General features: G+C 39.9%; 2 protein-coding genes across 8 annotated transcripts in view; one reads left to right on the forward strand and one right to left on the reverse strand.

Annotated features, from left to right (window-relative positions):
• LOC144050462 (protein TANC1-like) overlaps positions 1 to 7,530 on the forward strand; it is a 48,968-nt gene extending 41,438 nt beyond the window's left edge. Inside the window, exons 22-29 of one of the 2 annotated variants that reach the window (XM_077563735.1) lie at positions 132 to 255; positions 714 to 889; positions 1,677 to 1,809; positions 2,011 to 2,046; positions 2,116 to 2,207; positions 2,395 to 2,544; positions 2,854 to 2,954; positions 3,485 to 7,530. In XM_077563735.1, the coding sequence (XP_077419861.1) occupies positions 132 to 255; positions 714 to 889; positions 1,677 to 1,809; positions 2,011 to 2,046; positions 2,116 to 2,207; positions 2,395 to 2,544; positions 2,854 to 2,954; positions 3,485 to 4,838 (2,166 nt within the window). In that variant the 3' untranslated portion in view covers positions 4,839 to 7,530. The remainder of the gene's footprint in view (positions 1 to 131; positions 256 to 713; positions 890 to 1,676; positions 1,810 to 2,010; positions 2,047 to 2,115; positions 2,208 to 2,394; positions 2,545 to 2,853; positions 2,955 to 3,484) is intronic. The other variant, XM_077563736.1, reaches the window with a different exon arrangement.
• wdsub1 (WD repeat, sterile alpha motif and U-box domain containing 1) overlaps positions 1 to 20,306 on the reverse strand; it is a 29,744-nt gene extending 9,438 nt beyond the window's left edge. For 3 of the 6 annotated variants that reach the window (XR_013293850.1, XM_077563739.1, XM_077563741.1), the window contains exons 1-13: positions 20,144 to 20,306; positions 18,588 to 19,004; positions 18,253 to 18,440; positions 18,027 to 18,113; positions 17,859 to 17,952; positions 17,570 to 17,603; positions 15,791 to 15,831; positions 15,260 to 15,366; positions 15,151 to 15,168; positions 14,928 to 14,954; positions 13,054 to 13,233; positions 9,897 to 10,031; positions 8,675 to 8,862 (exon numbers count right to left, since the gene is read on the reverse strand). Coding sequence is in view for 5 of the 6 variants with exons in the window: in XM_077563739.1 (XP_077419865.1) it covers positions 8,711 to 8,862; positions 9,897 to 10,031; positions 13,054 to 13,233; positions 14,928 to 14,954; positions 15,151 to 15,168; positions 15,260 to 15,366; positions 15,791 to 15,831; positions 17,570 to 17,603; positions 17,859 to 17,952; positions 18,027 to 18,113; positions 18,253 to 18,440; positions 18,588 to 18,985 (1,461 nt within the window). In the remaining variant the exon portion in view is untranslated. Of the gene's footprint in view, positions 1 to 894; positions 1,090 to 7,166; positions 8,863 to 9,896; positions 10,032 to 13,053; positions 13,234 to 14,927; positions 14,955 to 15,150; positions 15,169 to 15,259; positions 15,367 to 15,790; positions 15,832 to 17,569; positions 17,604 to 17,858; positions 17,953 to 18,026; positions 18,114 to 18,252; positions 18,441 to 18,587; positions 19,005 to 20,143 lie in introns of those variants that run through there. The other 3 variants (XM_077563740.1, XM_077563737.1, XM_077563742.1) reach the window with 3 other exon arrangements.
• Positions 20,307 to 22,353: the final 2,047 nt, after the last annotated feature.

Raw genomic sequence — 22,353 nt, forward strand, 5'->3', positions numbered from 1 at the left:
GTATTGTTAGAACACACACTGCTTTTGCTTTATGGTTGTTGATCATTCTTTATAGAATACAAAACCATCTTTTTACACTCATCAAGGTCTCAGGGGTTTTTATTCAAGCCAGTCCACCTCCAATATTTTAGGTGGCGGAGTTGCTGCTGAAACACGACGCGGACATGAGCGTGTGTGACAAGCAGGGTCGTACACCGCTCATGTTGGCTGCCTCGGAGGGCCACGGCAACACTGTGGAGATGCTGCTGTCCAAGGGTAAGCATCTTTTTTAGCCCGGAATTGATTACTTATCTTCTACAAATAATGTATCTGGGTTCACCTACCTTATCCATAGCAGTGACGTAGAGTGACAGGCACAACAATTAAATGCGCTTCCATTAGATGGCAAGGTACAATTAAGCCGTGATGGCTGAACTTCAAAATAGCACGGAAACACTATATCGATTTTGTGACATTTTAATTTGGTGTTGTGCCATGAGATTTTTCTTGAATTAAAAAAAAAAAAGTCCAGTCATACTTTATATTTCAAGATGAACCTAAAGTGCACGATAGCCTTTTAGGGGTTCTAAACACTTTCATATTTCAGTACTACTTGTGCAACTTCTCGAAGAAGAAGCTGAATAGAAAATTTCACAACATTTCCTTGGAAGGCCACTTCTACGCCTTTCTGTGACTCTTCCACTTCAAACATTGTTTCTCTGTCTCATAATTAGGCGCTTCTGTGTCTGCTGTGGATCAGGAAGGTCTGACTGCAACGGGCTGGGCCTGTATGAGGGGCCACAGAGGTGTTCTGCAGCCTTTGGTGGATGCCGGTGCAGACTTGAACCAAGCCGATAGACAGGGACGCACTCCTCTCGACCTCGCGGCCCTTAATGGGGATGCTGATACAGTAGGTGTTGTGCTGAATTTATTATATTGAGCATTTAATACCGCAGGATAACAGTTTGCTTTCTACAAAGCCCGCAAAAGATGAATTTTACTATACAAGTGATGGATGTCTCTGTTCAATCCTGAGATTGTGGGGACTCCGGGGCACTCCAGGTGGTTGGGGACATGTAATATTGTAACAAAAGGTGAGAGTCTTTGTTCCTGTAGAAGACAGATATCTCAATAGGGTTTGTGCATGTGATTAAATCGAGAAGGTGAAGGGCTCTGGCTACAAAAGGGCAAAGGCGCTTCCTCGTCACATCGATGTGTAACAAAAAAAAGATGATTAGATCCGGCCGTGTCAGCACAATTTCAAGCCAATTACGATATTTGGCAGAATAAAATTGCAAAGATGAATTACAGGCAGAATATTTGACTGTTTTAAAATACAGTACTTTGTTCTTTAGTGTTTAAGTTTACAACAGAGAAAAATGTCATTCTTTGTTTTGCCAATCTTTAAAAATTGTTGCTTAAATGTGACTACCTGTCTTATGTTTTAAGGTGTAAATGTGAAAAAAAGCCACAAAAATCATCTTCCCTCCCCACCCCTATAATCTGCCAATTATATCGGCCGGCCAAATAATCTGTCGGGCCCTACAACATTATGTCTCTGGTAACTGATTTTCTTCCTCTGAGGGGCACGAGGAGGTTCACTGTAAATGTTTCTATTCCTGATGAGGATAAAAGGAAAGCTTTGGGTAAGGTGATCAGAGTGTAACTTGCATGGGTATGTTCCTCTTCATGGTTAGGTACACTTTCTGCTAGATCACGGAGCAGTGCTAGAAAGGACTGACAGCAACGGAAGCAGGGCTGCAGAGCGGACTCCTGGCTGCCAGAATCCGACATTGGTGGCCTCGCTACTCAAGAAAGGCTCCAAGACCGGTACGTATGACAGCCTGGCATTGAATCCTACATTAATGTATCTTTCACTCCATACGGACAAGATTTCAAAAATACATTGAAGTGTTTAGCTGTAGCTAAAGTAGCTGCTCTGAATACAACAAACAGCAAATTACAGCTGTCAATTTGAATCCTTTTCACTATGTCACTTTTCACCTTTCTCCTTCTCCATCTTTCATCAAGCACAAGGCTACAGAACGGCACCACATGATCGATCAGGTAGGTAAACTAGTCCAAGTCACAGCGACTCCGTGAGACCAATGAGAATTATTTGTGACGTTCTACTAGGTCACGCCACATGGGCCATGGCGTCCAACAAACCAGACATCCTCCTCATCTTGCTGCAGAAGCTCATGGAGGAAGGAAACCTGCTTTACAAGGTACTTGAAGCTCAACAGCTACCTCCACAAAGAAGGTTAAGTCTTCAGTCTTTGCTGAATCAACATTGACTTTTAAGTATTCAGAGATTTGGTAAACTACAAACATTGAGGATTACATCTTCTTCTAGGTACAAAAAGGCCAGTCAGTTTTAAATCCATTTCTTTCTCTTGCTTCTTGTGTGGTAAGCAGAAAGGACGTATGAAGGAGGCCGGCCAGCGCTATCAGTACGCTCTGAGAAAACTGCCTCGGGAAGGGCAAGGGGAAGAGCTAAAAGGGCTCAAAGACCTGCGGGTGTCTCTCTATCTCAACCTTTCCCGCTGCCGAAGGAAAACCAATGTAAGGCTGCATCATGCACACTGATTTATTAGATGTAAGAAAAGATAGCAAAGGGGTCTGTCAATGTGAGGTAAATGATTCTATGATACACGTCTCACAAAAAGTTTAGAATTTTTGGCTTATGGTGAAATTTCTAGATGAACCTAAAATGCACTACAACCTTTACAAGCAAACTTAATTTGACCCTCTAAAATTTTGCATTCACACGTGCAACTGTTCATTGTTTCAATACTGTTATAATTTGCCATATTCATAACTTGTGCTTAATCCAAAATATGTGTTTTGTTTTTTTGGGGTGTGAAAACTAAGGACTTTGGCATCGCTGAGGACTTTGCCACAAAAGCTCTGGAGCTGAAGCCCAGGTCCTACGAGGCCTACTATGCCAGAGCGCGGGCTAAGAGGAGTAGCAGGTACATCCATACCAGGGATGGGCCAATTAAATGCTGAAGGGGCCACAGTTTTTTATCAGTGTTACTGGGAGGCTACATACGACCACACACTTCCGAACTAGATGTTGGGGGGAAAAAGGCTAAACATATGGACAAATATGTGCATAAGAGCAAAATATGTGCCCTGAATATATTTCATTTGTCAATGCACATACAAAAGATCAACTATAGAAAAACAACAACAAAGGATTTGAATTTTAGGACGATGTCTCACACACACAGACTACTTCCGGAATACGCAGCAGACGTTGCTTCTGCGCATGTGCAATACCCACGTAAAGGAGATTCCATTCAAACGTTCCGCATTATGAATGAATGGGAAAATTATGAATTAGCATTCGTTTACAGCGGCCATTCGAGTCACCACAGAGTCGTGCTCAACCTTACTGTTTACTATTAACCCTGCTGAAAATTATGTGCTATTGAGTGTGTGTTAATGGTGAACTGAGGTATAGCGGAGTTTCACTGTAAAGTTCAAATGTCCTCCCCAGGCAATTTGCTGAGGCACTGGCAGACCTCCATGAAGCAGCACGACTCTGCCCATCCAACCGCGAGATCCATCGCCTGCTGGTACGAGTGGAGGAGGAATGTGTGCATCATCAGAGGATATCCAGCAGCAGTAACACATCACAGAGTTATAACAGGGACCCTCACTGCCACCACCATCTCGCCCCCGAGGACGAGGCAGATGTGTGTTCACAGGGAAGTCTGGAGAGGCCAATCCCAGAAGAGCAGTCTGATCTCCAGCAAGACGATGATGAGGAAGAAGGGGAGGAGCTGAGCCTGCAATGTGGAAAAGGCTCAGAATTTTGGCCTCTGAATCCGTACGGTCCAAACAGGACTCTACCTGGAGGTGTGGCCTTTGGGTTGGCTGATCAGACGCCGTGTTTTCCTCAAGAGGAGTACATTCAAAATCCGCCGCTCTTTATGGAGCTGCCTGACCCGCTTCTTGCTGTTCACAAGCAAAGTCAAAACCAGAGTGGCAGGACGCATCACCACTGCCACTCCTTGCAATCAGGGGCCAGAGTGGGTGGCAGGCCTCTCTCTCTCTGCGGACCCTCTAGTCCTCTGCCAGGGAGACACATCTCCACCTCCCTGAGGCATGCACCCGTGCTGGCCCTCGACACTGAACATTCCGGTCTCAGCCCCACCGAACACTACCATCCCATGTCCCCGAGCAGCTCCTCCCCACCGAGTACTCTTCAAATGTACCAGCCCCGCTCGTCCAGCTTCTCCAGAGGTTCCGACAGACTCTCGGCCCACTCTGTAGTGCTGGATGGCCTGGCACTTGCTCTGGGTTCGGTTGTGGAAGTCAGGAGGGAGCCTGGTGGGGCAGGAACAGCGGGTTCTAGGGGTTCTAGCTCCAGTCAGGCCTCCAGTGGGAACCAGTCAGACAACGGGAAGCAACAAGTACTGGACCCTCCGTGTCCCCTGAAAAGCAGCGGCAGCTTCAAGTCAAAAGGTGAGATGAAGCCGCGGCCCTTCATGGGTGTCATGGACAAAGCAGTACGGGTCCAGAGCCAGCAGACCTCCGGTTTTGGCCGACAGGGGCAAGGAGGAGGGGGTGTAGAAAGTTTCAACATGTCAGTCATGGAGTTCCAGGGCTTGAACAATGAGTACAAGCGCTCTTCGTTCCAGGAGGCGCTCTCCGGAAGTCACGCTGGCAGCCAGCAGAGTCGGGACTTTGGAGAGCGGCTCCACCAGCGGGAAGCAAGAGCCGCCATTTCGTCCCATCTACGTTTTCCCGATGGGAGGCACAGGCAGGCGAGTCTGACCAGAGACAACCCAACCCTGCATATGACCCCCATGAAGCCCAAACGCTCCTTTATCGAGTCCAATGTCTGAATAATTTATCAAAGCCCAGAGGAGAACACAAAAAGTCCCACGAGGTAGCTACAGTGCAAGCTTGTGTGTTGACTTCTGCTGCAGCATCGCATTTGCAATCTAGAACCAACCAGTGGTTTGCTTCTGCTTACATGTTTACAGCTAGCGCACTAGTGTGTTGAAGAAAACCACACATACCTTAAGTAGGGTTTTTAAATAACTAGTACATAAACTGAATGGTAGTTTATAGACCAATTCGGAATATTTGTAGACTATAGGCACCAAGACACTTGTGAGTGGCAGAATGGGTGCAACTACATGTGACCTGAACTGAATCAATGACAAAAACTCTTGAGGTTGTGCCGGTAGATATATAACCCAAGAGGTTTTGGGTGTTTTAGATTTCAAAAAAAAAAAAAAAGAAAGAAAAGAAATACAGGGTTCGTGTGTGAGGAGAATGAGGCAAATAAATGTCGTGAATAGTGACCGAGTAGCCACTTTCAAAGAGAGACATAAAGTGTGTCTGTACCATTAAACCAAGCAAGCTTAAGCAATTATAGCCTCCTGATTTAGATAACAGCAACATATAGGGTATCTACCATAGCCATAACAGATTACAAGTCAAACAGCATCATCCACCAAAAGAATCACAGAGGTTCATTTACAAATTATGGTAGTATGTGTGTAAACTTTTTGGGGGGCCAGGACCCCCAGCATATTTATGATCAACCCTGAAGAACCAACAGTACCCGATCTGGGGAGGTAGGGATGCAATTACGTTAGATACAAACAGCAGAAACTGCATTTTAAACGGCATTATGGCAGTTTAATTACTCTGTATAATTAAAAAACATTTTTAATAAATGATTTGTATGCCCACTGAAATTCTACTGGGCTCAAATTTGATTATGTTATTTATTATTTTTATGTGTTAATTTTATGCTAACAGTGTCATGATGCAAATGACAGCAAGATCGAAATGAATTACACTTCCGAAACATCCATCCTTCCATTTTCTTGGCCGCTTTTCCTCACAAGGGTCGCGGGGGTGCTGGAGCGAAACAGATGGATTAAAAAAAAAGTGTCATATTACCCACTGTAGTTTCGGTAGATAAAGATCTCAAATTTGAGTAAAATAATCCCTTTTCTATAATTGCCATAGGATCTTTTCATAAAGATATTTACACCACCCTCGTAAAGAAACTTTTTAGGCTACCATGACCAAAGTTAAGACATTTAATTTATTGTTAATCTCCTGAGTTAATTAACCAGTCTCTCAATGATCAATTGAGCTAAATCTGACTTTCCACCATGTTTATTTCTGAATCAATTTACCTGTAATGTATTTTGACTGTTCTCCCATCCAAGCTTTGTATTTCAAATACGACTAACCGTACCACCCCAGAACAAGAAAATCATTAATTAGTGGTGCCATAAGGTGCTAGTGACTCAATTTATGAGTTTTTTGATATTTTTCGTAATTTTTTGCGTTGACTTGAGAGTGCAGCCTTGAGATTCGAGTGTTGTATGGACACAGTGGCTCAACTAACAAGAAGCAGTTTGGCAGATAAAAATTATGAACAATTATTCTAAAAAGTGGCTTCAAGCTGTTTATCGCCACTCATAATTGAGGTTTATTATCATCTTAAAGACAAAACAAAGAATTACACCTTGTGCATTTGCCTTTCAACCCTCTATCTTAATGCAAACACTAAATGACATAGAGCAACACAACAGCCATTCAGTTGATGCAGTATAACAACTGTTTAATTCTCGTTAATTTCTTGTTGATGCCATTTCCATAAAAATAAAAAAAACAATATTATGGAGTTTTTATTTCCTCCTTAAAATAATCATTACAACAATTGTATTTTGTGGGGGAGGGCTGAAAAAAATGAATGGCATTTGGCATTGATTGGAGATAGTGTGATCACGGAATTAATTAAAGTCTTATCTCAAGTCTCCACTCCACCTTGATTTCTTAAGAAAGCTTTATCGATCGCCACCCGGAAGAATGTGTGATATCATGACCAATTTTCTCATATCAAACATTCAAGACTGAGAAAGCTTTGTGCACGAATCATGACAAACCTCACACTAGTTACAGGATAAGACCATTTTGATTGTCTTTTAAAAAACATTTATATTTGTATGATATACGCTATATTTGCAGATGATATATTTCCTTGTAAGTGGTTCTCCGTCAACATTACAGCCTTCTAAAAATATTAACTGTACATCTGATTTTTTTTCATATACAGATAAGACATGACAATGTTATTTATAACCTCCTCGTCAATGTTGATTGCTTTAATATTAACTGTATATGCCATTTATTTTTGCATAGCAGAGAGCTTAAAAGTGTTTATTGGTTTTATTGAACACAAGCAGTCAATAATTAAAAATACATCACAGACTTAAAATTATTACAATTATGTCCATAGTTGTCATATACACTTTTCATGCTATGGATACAGAATGTGGCCACAAATGATGTGGTAAAACAATGACTGTAGTTCATTATTTATGCTTCTTTCACAGAACGGTATGTTTTGTGGGTGTTTTTGGATTTAGAGAAAATAACTATTCAAATGTATGAACATGAAAGAGAATGTCCAGCTATGAATGCTGGATTAATAAATTGTCCTCATGCAAATGTTTAAGGAGAACAAATAATGGTTACCTTAATAAAATACAAAATATATTAACATGATGTTTTTTATTGTGGGTTTAATTTGCAGTGGTGTATGTTGTAGACGTTGAGAGCCGTTCCTAATAATTTGTACTTTTCATGTACCGTTAGCTAAATACGGTAATCAATATGACCTGATTGAAAAAGCAATGTTAATTATTTCTAAAGCACACACTTTGGGGTAAATTTTTGTTCTTCAAGGTAAACATTTTTAGTGATGTACCTTGTAGGGTTTACAATTCAACCTAATGTGTACCGTTAGAAAGGTATTATACGAAATGGCCCAAACAGGCAAATGGACCAATTCTGTACGTTTGCATGCAAAGGTACAAACAAGTGCTAAGGCAATGCTTGGGGAATCCCGGTCCAGAAAGTAAAAATATTGCCACAGATTGGCTTTAGCCTCAGTTAATTCTACTCAACTGGCTGGTAAAACAAGCTTGTCTCCACCTGTTGAGTAGATTGAAGCACCTGTGGCTAAAGCCAATCTGTGGCAAGGTTTTTACTTTCTGGACCTGGTTTCCACAAGCCTGGCCTCGGCCAATGTGAATGCCTTTTGAAAGAGCTCACTGTTGTAGGGATTGCATTTAAAGTAATAAACAGTAAAACTACTAATCTAGACCAGGGATGGTAAACGTACAGTATTGCACTTTGAGCATTTTAAACCAACATTTTAATTTAATTTGATTGTATCTAATATTGTTCCAGAGTGAGTAGTTACTCACCAGTACTTAGTACTTGAGTATTTTTTTCACTGAATAAGGAATAGTCTTACGCAAGTAATTTGAAGCACTACCTTTTACTTTTACTTGAGTCATATTTTTATTTATTTTTTAAGTAAAAGTACTCGTAAGTAAAATTTTTGACTACTCAACCCACCTCTACTTAAGACCAAGTATGCATATGTTAGGAAAGCTACTCACATTTTGAAATACAATACAAAGAGAACATGATGATTACGAGTGTAAAATGTCATCTTGTATTGCGTCGTGCTGTTAATGTTCAGTTTGTTCTGCAGCCAGTCAAACATCATAATTATGATTGCACTCAAATGAACAAACTATAACAGCGTGTTTAAATCTGCCCACCCAGAACAACTTGACACTAATGAAATTAAGTTGCCCGTGGAGCATGTGAAACATCTTGTGTACTTCTATTTGTGTACCTGAAATGATGTGGTGGCAGTGGCGGTGGAGGCTGCTTAGTGGCTCGTCCTCCACCGAGCGATGGCCATCTTCAGCGTGTGATTCGGCGTGAGCAAAGTCGTCAGTAAGGGGAGGTTGGTCATGGGGCTGGAGCGGTTCTTGGTGTTGATCCACATGGTGATGGCGTCCCTCTCATATGAGTAGCCATCTATGGGCGTGTGCAAAGTACACTGGATGAGTGTTTCTCAATCTTTATTGACTCAAGGAACAAACACTGCAAACAAAATGTGTGGGATATTTGGCATTCAGATAAAATTTCAGGATGTAACTTAAAAGGCACTAAGACCAGTGAAGTTAAACTTAATCCGATCTACTTTTGCACACTTTGATGTCAGTTGAGTAGACTGATAATTTCCCATTCCAATGCATCATGACATTTGCTCGGAATCACTGCATTGGACAACTGGTTTTCCTGAGTCTACATTCCCCAATGTTCATTTCTGTGTCTTTGGTGTGTCACGGGTAGGGTTGCAAGTTAGAAACTTTCAATGGGTGAGAATGAACTGGGTATAAAACCAGGAATTTACTAAATTGCAGTTTGGCTCTAATTGGGGAATCTAAGCATAGTTAGGGAAAATATATTCTGACTAAAAGAACCACATCACGCAAGTACAGAGGTATCCTAACTTGCGGGTGACCCAACTTGTTTTTGTTGTTGTTTTTTTGCATTGTGCTATAGGTGATCTCTAAGTCATTAATAGATCCGCGGACGGAAGAGAGTGCTTGGGAGGGAGACTATTGACTATCGTCTGTGAATCTGCCAAATTGTTTAACATAACAGTGTTATCTTTATATTTCACTTTAATCCTGTGTAAAGTTGACGTGTGGTGATAGAAATTCAGCCACACATATGGTTCATTTGCCACGCGCAACAATGACGAGGCCTCCGTGGGGCCGGGCTTTGCGACGGCTGGGATGGCTGCAAATTGATGTTCCCTTATTAATTGCAGAGGAAAAACAAATGGGGGATCTGGTAAATAAAAAAATAATAATAAAAAAACATAAGCAAGCAGGGGATAGATTAAAAATATCTGCATGAAAGTGAATTTGTGCATGCCATATGGCGAATATGTGGGGTCCAGTGTACTCAAGGGATCGCTGTAGTAATAATCCCTATATTAAATTTCCATGGAAACTTTCCAACAATTAACTAGAAATGTTCCACCCCTTGTTATGGCTCACCAGCGGCGAGGACTGGTTCTCTCATTAACTCCCTGGTGATTGGGCACAGAAACTCATCAGGAACACCTGAACACACCAACGCGTTCTTCAGCTCCTCCACCTTCCTCAAGAGTTTGCTGCGCTGTCCCACTGATTCTGCACACACACACACACACACACGGAGGCCCATTGTCATTGTGTTCTCTCATTAATTGGGAATGTGAAGTGGAACAAGGTGGAGTGACAGCACACAAGAACATTGATGTAAGAATCAAGATTTGGAACATTTGCTCCCTGCGTGTTCAGCACTTGTCAGTCTTGTGTGGCCAACATGAGCGTGGGTGAGTCACATGGAAGGCTGCACGACTGATGAATGTCTGCCCAAGTCACAGTTAAATACCAAGCAGCTGCGTTTACATGTGCACTTAATGAAAACCCTCTGGCAAACAGGGACAATATTTTAAGATTGAGACAAACCCCTGATAATCTTGCTGGTTCGGTACATTATATTTTGATAAGGAAATCCCTTTGAGCATTTCATTCAATAGTCTTGCTATGCTGTTTAATGTCTATACGGTATGTGTTAGTAGTACACTCTTTGTCCTCACTCATAAAGACTATTAGTGCACTAGTAGTACAACTGTCTGACGAGTAACTTTTTTTCCACTACTGTCTTCCACTACCGTATGGCATTTCGAAGGACAACTTTGGCATACTAGTAAGACAAGTAATAATGCAAACTGCACTACTTGGCATCTGTGCACCACCAGTTATCTTCATAACTAGTAACGGTCGTAGAGTCACTAGTAGTATTGATAGCACATACTGTAGTTGGTAATTGCAGTTTTGCCAAAGTTGTCCTACTAGTACGGTCTTTACTAGTAAGACAAGTCAGCATGGCAGAATGACTAGAAAGCACTACTACTGCTACTGGCTTTCACTGAGACTAGTATTTATACTAGTGCAGCACAGTCATTTCCTAGTAAGGTTATGAGAGTGGGGGGAAAAAAAATTATACTAAGTCATAGTCAAGCATGCAAGTACACGGACATTAATCTTGACATCACAGATATCAAATAAATGCTCAAATGGCTAGCTGTCATGTCTGTTCATTGTCCACACTAGTAGGACAACTTTACAAATGTATGGTACTTGTAGTAGAAGTGACATTATAAATGGACAATTGTTGACTTCAACTACAACTATTACAACTAGTGCATAAATGTCAAGTAGTGCAGTTTCACCTCACTTCTAAGTTCCTACACTTATACTTAAGTGTGCAGAAATGCCATAAGTGAAAGGCAAGAGAAGAAAAACATTACTAGTAAGACACAGTTGTATAGTAGTGCAGCATAGTCTGTCTACTGGTACATTGAAATGGCTTACAAATGAGAAAGTATAGGAAGACTATTGAATAAATACTCAAAGGGCTCTCCATAGAGGAAGCCATTATTGATTTGACATCCAGTTTTTCTGAAAGAAGCCTCTTCTTGTATTGCTCTGACTATTTTTTTTTTTTTTTTTTTTGAGAGTTTTTTGAGCATTCTCCTCAGATTGCGAAAACAGACAGCAATGTCCGATGCAGCTTGGCGCTTGTGTAAAAGCAACGGGCCCCTGCCAGGGACTTTGGGATGACAATAATGGCGTGGCAGCACAACAAACAATTAAGTAAAAAATACGATGTGCTATTTAAGAAAAATATGGCTTCAAACCAAGGGGGACTAATGAGAACTCCTGCATGGGAAGCAGCAGCTTTTGGGAATGAGTTATATAGAGAGGAAAAGCGCTCCAGATTAGTCAGAAGTGCTGAAGTCAAAAAGCTTTAATGCTTTTTCAGCAGCCTCATCGTGTCACTGAGTAAAACCCACATTAACCTTCCTTTTACCTTGTTTTTCGACTGGCTGTGTAATTACCCAGACACGATGTAGCCCAGACACACACTGAACTCAGTGCAATCCCCTTTTTAGCCTCCGAGTCGCATTTTTTTTTGCTGCAGCTTAATTCGTCGCATGCAATAATTTTTGGGGGATAAATCAAGATGGATTTGACAAGACGGGCATTCTTCCAATGAAGTTCTATATTCCTATTGTCTACATTTCAAATCGTTCATCATGTACAAAACAAAAAAATGATTACTTACACTTTGTTCCCGGGATCCAAAAATATTCAGCATCTGGATTAAATTTTACGCCCTTTGAATTTTACATTTAGCCTGAAAAACATTTTTCATCTCAGCACTCGTTTCCTTGTAGATATATAATATATATATATATAGAGAGAGAGAGAGAGAGAGAGAGAGAGAGAGAGAGAGAGAGAGAGAGAGAGAGAGAGAGAGAGAGAGAGAGACTACTCTTAGAAAAAGTTAAGAATATTGGGTAAAATATTGGGATGAACCTAAGACGGTGAATTTACCGTAATTTAAATTAAAATGTTTGATTGTGCATGTCTAACTGCTGAATGTTTCAGTACTTTATACACAGCTTGCTTCTAACGAGGAGCTAAATGGCAAAATTCACAATTCTTCTGTTTTAATTTCCACAGATGTCCACTTTTGTTTTACTGTGACTCTTCCAGTCTCTGGGTCTTTTTTTACGAAATATTTATTACACTTTGTTGGTCATTAGTTAGTTAGGTGTTGTCTTGGTCTCATGCATGACGTCAAAAGGTGAAAAGCATGATGAAAAATAAATTTAATTAATGATAGATCGATATGTTTTTCTCAGGGCCGATACTGATACCCATTACTAGTAATCAAAGAGACCGATAACAGATATTTGGAGCAAATATAAATTTTAAATAAAAGGGAAATAATTGGCTCCAAAGCCGTCCAAAACCCCCCAAAACTTGCCATTAGCATGCTTGTTTGCTCAAATAACTTGTCAAACCTGCCAGCTTTCTTTTAAAATTCTAAACAAAAAGTGCAGGGAGCTCCTAGGGTCATCAGCATATTTAAGTTGAACAAAAACCTTAACATGTAAAATAGCTTAAATGTTTTCTAAAGTAAATAAGGTTTTCCAAAAATTGATTGTTAACTGAAATGTAAAATGTCTTTTTTTTTCTTTTTCGTTTCTTTTACAAAAAGTGCAGAGACCCAGTGCCAGCAGCATGTCTTATAAAGATAAGTGAGTTTTGCCATTCGGATCTTAGAGAACTTGGGTAAGCAGTGAATGATTCTCACCTATGTGCATTTCTGACAGCAGGGTCTCTTTAGTGAGAGCAAGCAGCTCAATCCCGTCAATGTTGTTGGTCCTGAATGTGTCCACCAATCCCTCCATCCCTTCCTCCAACAGCCACACGGACACATCCTCCTCTGACCAATCACTGACCAGCAGCTTGGACCGACCCGCTGATGTCGACGCTGAGAGGACAAAGAAGAGTGACAGTTGAGGTTTTTTTCTCCCCTTTTATTTAAAAAGGCGAAATGTTATCTTGAAGCCCTGCTGACTATTGATTTCAAGAAGTGCAGCGTAAGTAGCTGGGACACTTTATGGATCCACCCTGAGAGCTTTCATTGACATTCTCATTGACAAAGGATAAAAGTATAAAAGGTGGAGAGAGCAAATGTGCAACAGATCAAACGCTGACATGCACTACCTCATACACACACTGATTGTATATAGACAAAAACATTGGGGAGAAGTCAGGAGCATGCGCCTTTATGGACCTTGCTTTGTACCCTGGGGCACAGTTATGATGCAGCCTTTACTAATTGTCTTATACAGTATTAAATTAGTTAACCTACGCTTAACATGTGGGAGACATTGCAGACCCACCCGTGACATCTGAAAATCCACGATAGACAGACCATATCTTTTTTACTGTAGCCTATATAGTTTTAATCGTATAACATCACTCCGGGTAACAGAAAGAAGACTCACACACAAAAGAGGCAAAACGAGCCTGCTTTAAGATATTAATATGTCACTTTCAGTTGAAGATTACTGTAACTGACACATAAAACAAAAGCAAATTCAACGTTGTTTAGTTTAACACCAAAATGGTCAACCAAACCATATGATTTCATCTAACGAAAGTCCAGTATGTTAATACAAGACTATAATGTGAAACGTCATAGAACGGAAATGATCATTGATGTCACAGTAATTATAAACCTTCAAACAACTGCTATTTTATAAATGTTCCCTTTCTTTCTCCATACTTCGACCTTTCCATCACTTTGGTAAAGTTTAATCTTGGTCTTATCGGTCCATAAAAATGTGTTCCAAAACATTTGTTGCTCATCTTTGTACTTTGAAAAATCCAATCAGGTCCAAAACACACAAGCTTTTATGTGAAGCATGGCGGAGGTAATGTCCGGGCTTGGTCTTGCATGGCTGCTTCTGGAACGGGCTAACTAGTCGTTATTGATGATGTAACTCATGATGGTAGCAGCAGAATGAATTCTGAAGTCTACAAAACCTGGCAATTTACACAAAAACACATCCAAACTAATAGGGACAAAGTTAATCATGCAACACGACAATGATCCAAAACACTGCACACAACACCGGACTTTATCAGGGGGGTGGGGGGTGTACGGTCCGAGACTGACCAAGTCAATTACCTGACCTTAACCTAATAGAGCACACGTTACCTCCTGAAGAGGAGACTGAAGGGAGAAACTCCCAGAAACAAACAAGAACTGAAAGAGTTGCAGTAAAGGCCGGGACAGCGTTTCAAATGAAGAATGCAACAGTTTGGTCAAGGCAATGGGTTTCAGGCTTGATACAGTTATTGTAAGTAAGACTTATGCCACCAAATACTAAATGCTATTCACTTAAAGCTCATTTGATTTTGTGTGTTCCAGTGCTTTTGCTCACTTAAAAACTGGGTGGCTTCAAACAAAAGGTGATCTGCCCTGTTTAACATATTTAACATGTAAATATTATGAAATAAAATTCTGAGCTTTTGTCTCATAATTATTTGATCGGAAACAGTATACAACAAGAACAAAGGAATTGACCTAGACGTTCCATTACTTTTGGAGGGGACTGTATAATGTATATGCTTGCGCTGCTTGTCATCACTGGTGTAACAAAAGTAACATCTTACCTTGACTTGCCATCACAGTGGACTCTTCTGTAAGATAGAGCATGTTCAAGGTAAATGATTAATAATAGTACATAAGACAGTGTGGGGTGAAAATTTAGACAAGATTGCATGTTAAGTATGCCGAACAGCAGAGAATGTAAAAATGTTAAAACATTTAGATAATAGATTGATGAGAATAAATGAATAGAATTTCATGGAACAAAAATATAAATGTAAAGCTTACCAGTCAACGACTTCCCAGCTGTGATGCAGCAAAGCAGGTATGAAAACAAATGAATAATGAAACAATGAAAAAGGGAAAATTCCTGATAAGGAGTTTGTATTGCTCGAACCATCGCCACTGTATCCATCGTCCACTCTCCAGATGTTCACCGTCTTATCCATGGATCCTGTTGCAATTAGTGGTGACGTTGGAGAGAAGGAACAGGCAGTCACATACCTGCGGCAGAGGATGGTTGTCATTGGAACTTTGCTTCTGTTTAGTAACAGGCAAACTAAACATGCGCGTTGGCTTTCTGACTATTTTCGCATATTGAATATGGCAATGAAAATGTTAGGGCTGAAACTTTACCGACGTGGTTTTAAGGCTATTATCATATGAATAATGACATTTTGAATTTGCTGTGGATTCATACATATAGTGCAGGTGTACAGTGAAACAATATGTACTATATATTATTTATACACTATAGTGAATACAATGTACATTTTACAATTGTTTGTCACTATTGTATTCAGATTTTTTTGTCAACATTTTTGTTAGAATTTTCAAATGTGGTTGATGCATATTACAGGAGAGACAAAGTAACTATTAACTACTAAATATCAAATCCACTATTAGCATTGCTTCTCGGGAGACCTACCGCTCATGTTGATTCAATGTGTAAAGCAGCACAGCATTTTTCTACAAAGTTGAAAAGAAAATTAATGTGTATTAATAAATACAGTGAGAGGCACTATAATGTATGACGTGCCAGATAAGTAAAAACATTACATTTTCTTCTCACGCAGCACAAAAGAAAAAAACTCGACCGATAGGTGGCAATAGTGATTCAAATTCAGTACCTTTAACATCGGCAACATGCAAAGGGAGGGATTTATTACATAGGCAGAGCCAATCAGATCAAACTTTTTGGTCAATAAGAGAAGAGAACTGATGTGCATGTGAGCATTTTGTGGTTTGTGTGAGATTTTTTGGCATGTGAGAGGTTTTCTAGCTAGAGCTATTTTTGTTTTTTGTTTTTTGGGGGGGAGAAGTTTTTGGGAGGTTTGAATAACAGTTTTTTGGGGGTGAATTATTATTATTTTTTTTATATTATTATTATTATTTATTTATTTATATATTTTAGAGTTGTTGGTTATATTTAGCGATGTTCAAATAAAACAGGTACCTCGAAGTGAGCATCAAACTTCCTGAATCACACTGCTTCGAAATTGTGCTTCGAAGCTTGTATCATTCTGTAAGTATCACTTGACCGATGACGTTCGAAGCTTCATACGTCAGCGCATATTGACGACCCAAAACGCTTTGGTGGCTGGTGGCTGGAATTTAAGCGGTCCTTTGACAGAAGGTCCTGTTAGGTTCAATGCTAGTTGGCCTCCTCCGGGTGATGAAGTGGTACCGTCACTTCACTTTGGTACACAAGACGTGGGTTAGCTTCCCCCTGGGAGCTAGATCATAGTGAGAGGGGAATTTTCAAAGCTACATATATTAAATGTATAATATTAAGGGTATCATTCAATACCAAGCATGGTAAATTTTAATTAATTACATTGGTTGTAACTGTTGCCTCATAACTGAGTAGATCTGGTGCTATATGTATATATATATTTTTTTTTTTATTACAGTGAACGACGCATATTTTTAGAGAGCGTGAAGAGACGCATAAAATCTTCGACAAATAAATAATTCCATTGCCCTGCGTCCTTTGTAACTGTTCACACGTACTCCCGTTTATAATAAACTTGAACATAAGCACGTCAATCATATTTTATTTATGAAAAAACTTTTCTTAGTAGCACAGACTTTTGTAAATAATACATGCTGTATATCTGATTTATTTAAACTTTTATTGATGAAAGATAGGTGTGACTGATTGGTTCACACTCCAATGACATAGGTTGCATTTACTTCTTTCATCCACTAGATGTCCCATATGTTGCTTTCACTGAAGTCAACGCTCCGAATCTTTCTCGGCACAATTTGAAAGAAAGCCTCAAAGGTTCACAAAGCTTCACCAGCACATCTCTAGATATATGTAAAGAGGTTTTGTTGCTATGTGTGAGAGGATTTTTGGTGTGTTTGAGCGGTTGTTTTGATGAGTGAGATTTAGATTGCGCTTGAGGGGTTCATAGTTTGTTTTGTTTTTTTAATGTTTGTTGGGTGTGAGAGTTGTTTTTTGTGTGTGAATTATTTTTGTTTTGTGTTTGAGAAATCTGGTGTGTATGAGATTTATGTTTTGAATGTGCAAGGTTTTTGTTTTTTTTCTGGTGAGAGATTTCTGTTGGTGAGCATGCAAATTTGCTTTAGTGCATGTTTGAGGTTTAATGTTGTGAGAGAGGCTTTGGGTGACTATGAGAGGTAAATGTTATTTTTAGCCTATATGGCACCCCATGATAATCAACTTGAACATGGAACTCACTGCGTCATAGACGGTCACTGTTTTGTCCACAGAGCTGTGGGATAAAAAGAAAAAGAAAAATGTTGAGTGACTTTCAGATGCTCAGAAATAACTAATCCATGTCTCCCTCCAGTGGTCAAATTCTGCACAGTCATTCTATTCAGCTTGCGACATCTAGTGTAAATTATTAAACTACCCTGGAGATACAAATTACATTGTCATTGAGAATTCTCAAAAGGAGACATGTGCAGTCTATACGTTTATGAGATAAAAATAAAATTAAAAAAATTCTCCTTTCCTCCCTTCTTACCCGGAGACAAGCAGTTGTCCATCTGAGGAGTAAGCACATGTGAGGACTGGAGCTGACTGGCCAGTCAGTCTGTGCAGAAGTTGCATCCTAAAGGCTACAAATGAGAGAAAAGTCCTCATTGACGGACGAGACCTTTTGTGCTATGTGAATTCTTCTGCTGCGGTTTACCTCCAGAACTCAACTTGTTAATGGTCCAGATCTTCACGTGACTGTCCTGTCCACATGACACCAAGCAGAACTGCACAACTTGCCCGTCTGCAAACAGAGTTTCAGAATTGAAGGGTCACTGATGCAGTGATTCACCCAGCTGACTTTAGGTTTTAAACTTCCGCTCCCTATATCACCTGCTGATGACAACATATAAACAAAATGACAATTCAATGACAATTCTTACCGCTGACGATGCTGGGAGCGAAGGCGCAGCAGGTGACTCCGAGGTCGTGAGCGTCCTTCTCGGCATGGAGCTGGTTCATATCCAGGTCCCACAAACGAAGGTCCCCGTAGGTGGAGCCGGTGACAAACAACTGACTGCACGGGCTGAACGAGCACGCCACCATCGTTGTCTCGCTCACGCAACTGGTCCTTCACAAACAGTAGACACTTTTACAACCGTTCCACACTATCATATCCTGCGAATCCATGTTTTTCTCTATCACATATTTTCACAAATAGCTAGTGGGTCTGTAATGTATCCTGTGTGATAAATGGGGTTTCAGAGTACTCACAAACCTGCGAAGCTGCTTGGATGGGAAATCCCAGAGAGCCAAAGAACCATTAGCTGCACCAGAGACCAGATGGGTGGAGTCCGGAGAGAACACACAGATCCTAACGGGGCTGCGACCAGGATGCTGCAGGACGGCCTCGATCTCCCCGGTGGCCATGGACCACACCAGCGTGGTGGCATCTGTGGAACACGAGGCAAGGAACTGTCCGCAGGGGCTGAAGCAGCAGCAATGCACGCTGTACCCGTGTCCTTCCAGCGGCGAGAAGGCCAGCTCGGAGAAATCCCGGGTGTTGTACACCCGCACAGTCTTGTCTCCAGAGCATGTGGCTAACAGTTGCGCGGAGAACGCGCACCAGTTGACGTCATCTCGGTGGTCTTGTAAAGTACAAATCAGGGACACCATTTGGATAGCTGGTTCTACTCTGTCACAAGGAATGAGCACATAAACATTGAAGTTATTCTTGGGTTTTTTTCTTTTGTGGTTTCAGCATTTATTCAATATCTTTGATATGCAGCAGGTCCGAGTACTAGTGTAGTACGCGCTTTTTCCTCACTCTGAGGTAAACTTTGGCACACCAGTTGGACAACTACATGTTACTAGTGAGACAAAACTGTTCCCCAGTTGGCAACTGCATGCTACTAGTACAAGTTAATTACTTTATAAAATTCTGTTACCACTTCACTACTCTTGTTGATACAGCTGTTGTAGAACTCATTGTTCTTTCCTGTAACCGCTCTATCCTGTTAAAAATAAACACATGTAAATATTTGGTTTCTGACGTGCTCATTGTCTAAATTGTCTTGATATAACAATGTCTTGTGAATTGGTGCTATAAAGAGAAAATTGACTTGATAGTACTAGTGAAAAATGATGCCTCACAAGTGTTTTGAGGACAGAAAGCATACTCAAACATCTGACTTAAGCTGGATAAAAAAAATACTCAAACGGATTTTCAAATTCATATCCTTATTATAGTAATAAACCCAACTAAAGCTACGCACAAGAAGCCTAACACAAAGCACAAACTACTAGTAGTAGCAGTACAGTCTTGCTTGAGTAGTAACATATTGTTGTCCTACTAGTCAACCAATATACCTTATTAGTGTCCAGAAATGCTATACAGTAGTGGCTAAACAACAACAGCAAACCGAAAAGTCACACCTGTTTCTTGTGGCACATATTTCAACTCATAGACAGAGTCCTTTTACTAGTGAGTTGGTTCAATTTTACTACCGAGGACAAATGTACCTTGAACGAGATGTCAAGGTTTGACGATTGTACTTGATATCATGCAGCTTGATACGACGCAAGAGTAGCGTAGTGTAGAGTAGCAAGTGTGCGAATTTGAGTAAACAGTATCTGTATTCTCATTTAATAATATGGAACAATTGACGTAACAATTTAGAATTAAACGTAAGAGCTGTACATAAATACTGCATAGCTGGTAGCCATTAACGGAAGCGAATTCATGTGTCTTCATGTAGCCGTCAATAAATGTATCACCTCTATTCAAAAATGAGTACAACATTTGAACAGTTTGATGAGGTTAAAACAAATTACCGTTTTTCCTACGCGCTTTTGGCTGCGAGTCGGCACCGTTTACTTCCTGTTTACAGCTCAGTGACGTCCCAAAATGTCGTCACCAAAGTGGAAGCGTTTACGTTTACCGGAAGCGCACAGGAATGTGGCAAATGTACTCGACGCGTGTTACTGGGGGCTCCAGGTGGCGGAGTGGTACCGTCACTACGATGCAGGTTGGCACGAGTTCGCTTCCCCGCCTGAGAGACCATGTTTGTTTGTTTGTAAGTGTGAGTGCAGTCTAAGTGTGATCATTAGATGTATACATATACTGTATATGTGGTTATAAAACCTTAAATATGAATACTCATTATGTTTAGGCGATATTATAAATATATTATTAAATACATAACTATATCTAAAGTATATTTAAACAAAAATCTCGCTTAGGTTACCAGTTATTGGTGTATTTTTATGTTTAATCCCCCGTTAACTTCCTTTACTTTTACCTCCCTACCTGTTTTTTCACTGTTATATTTACTTACTCGTTACCTCATATTTTACACAAATTACATAAACCACCTAACCACTTTGATTCTATCCTATAACATACTAATACTGACAAATGGCCTATGCAGATATATACACAGGACTGAGTCTATATTGTTTGTATGCATAAATTAGTTCTGGTTTCCTGGAATGTTTGTGGCGCTCGCTCAGAAGCAAAAAGAATAAAAACTTTAGACCATCTCTTAAAATTAAAAGCAGATATTTGCCTCCTACAAGAAACCCACCTACAAAAATCTGAAGAAAAATTACTTATTGATAAGAATTTTAGCCAAGCGTACTCTGCCCCTTATAATAGTAGACAAAGAGGAGTCTGTATACTCATACATAAGAATTTACTCTTTACTTTAAATAATACAATAACAGACCCAGAAGGCCGATACATTATTATTCAGGTGACTATATTTAATAAAATATATACACTTGGTAATTTATATGCCCCTAATAATGATGATCCGGCCTTTTTCCATGAATTTTTCTCTCAGCTGTTTGATTTAGCAGCGAACTCTACTATTATTATTGGAGGAGACTTTAACACAGTCTTAAATCCATTAATTGACCGTTCTAATAATACAACATGTAGACGATTACAATCTACTAAAGTAATAGGGGAATATATGGATGACTTTGGCCTCGTCGACAGCTGGAGACTTAAAAACCCAAATAAGAAGGAATTTACCTTCTTTTCCGCTGTGCACCGGTCTTTTTCAAGAATTGATTATTTTCTTACAAATAACTCTATTGCTGATAAAACTGTTACAAAAATACATCCTATTATTATTAGCGACCATGCACCAGTCTCCATTTCCCTACAAGTTGATTATACCTTTAAACCACCACCGACATGGCGGTTTAACATCTCACTGCTAAACGACGCAGAGTTTGACAAAATTATAAGAAAAGAATGGGCAGACTTTTTGGAAATAAATGACTCTCCAGACCTATCGCCATCTCTTCTCTGGGAAACTGGGAAAGCAGTAATTAGAGGTAAAATTATATCATATTCATCTTATAAAAAGAAACAGGATCAAAAATCAGAAAAAGACTTGGAAGATAAAATTAAACAACTGACGGATGAGTACGCAATAAACCCAAATAACCAAATATGGACTGACTTACAAAATACAAAAATACAGTTAGACGATATGCTAACTAAAAAGACAGAATTTATAATACAACAATTGAGATATAACAACTTTGAATATAATAACAAATCAGGTAAATTTCTTGCAAACCAACTTCAACGCAATCGGGAAAAGTCTCTTATAACGGCGATTAAAGGGACAACTGGTGAATGCACACAATCACCAGAAGAAATTAATCACATTTTTTATAACTATTATCGTAACCTATACTTAGAAACTAACAAGCCTAACCCTGAGCATATTGAGGCATTCCTCAGTAGCTTAAATATACCTCAGTTAACTACTAAATATAAAGACATGTTAGATGCGCCACTTACTATAAACGAGTTGTACAGTGCTCTAGATAGTATGCCTAATGGCAAAGCACCTGGCCCGGATGGTTATCCGGCTATATTTTTTAAGCACTTCTGGTTAATGCTTGCTCCACTATTCTTAAGAGTAGTAACAGAAATTAAAACTAAGGTTTACATACGCCCACACATGAATACAGCAGCAATTAAACTTTTATTAAAGCCAGAAAAAGACCCCACCCTTCCATCA

This window comes from Vanacampus margaritifer, chromosome 4, assembly GCF_051991255.1.
Source record: "Vanacampus margaritifer isolate UIUO_Vmar chromosome 4, RoL_Vmar_1.0, whole genome shotgun sequence".
In the NCBI taxonomy this organism is placed as follows: Eukaryota; Metazoa; Chordata; class Actinopteri; order Syngnathiformes; family Syngnathidae; genus Vanacampus; species Vanacampus margaritifer.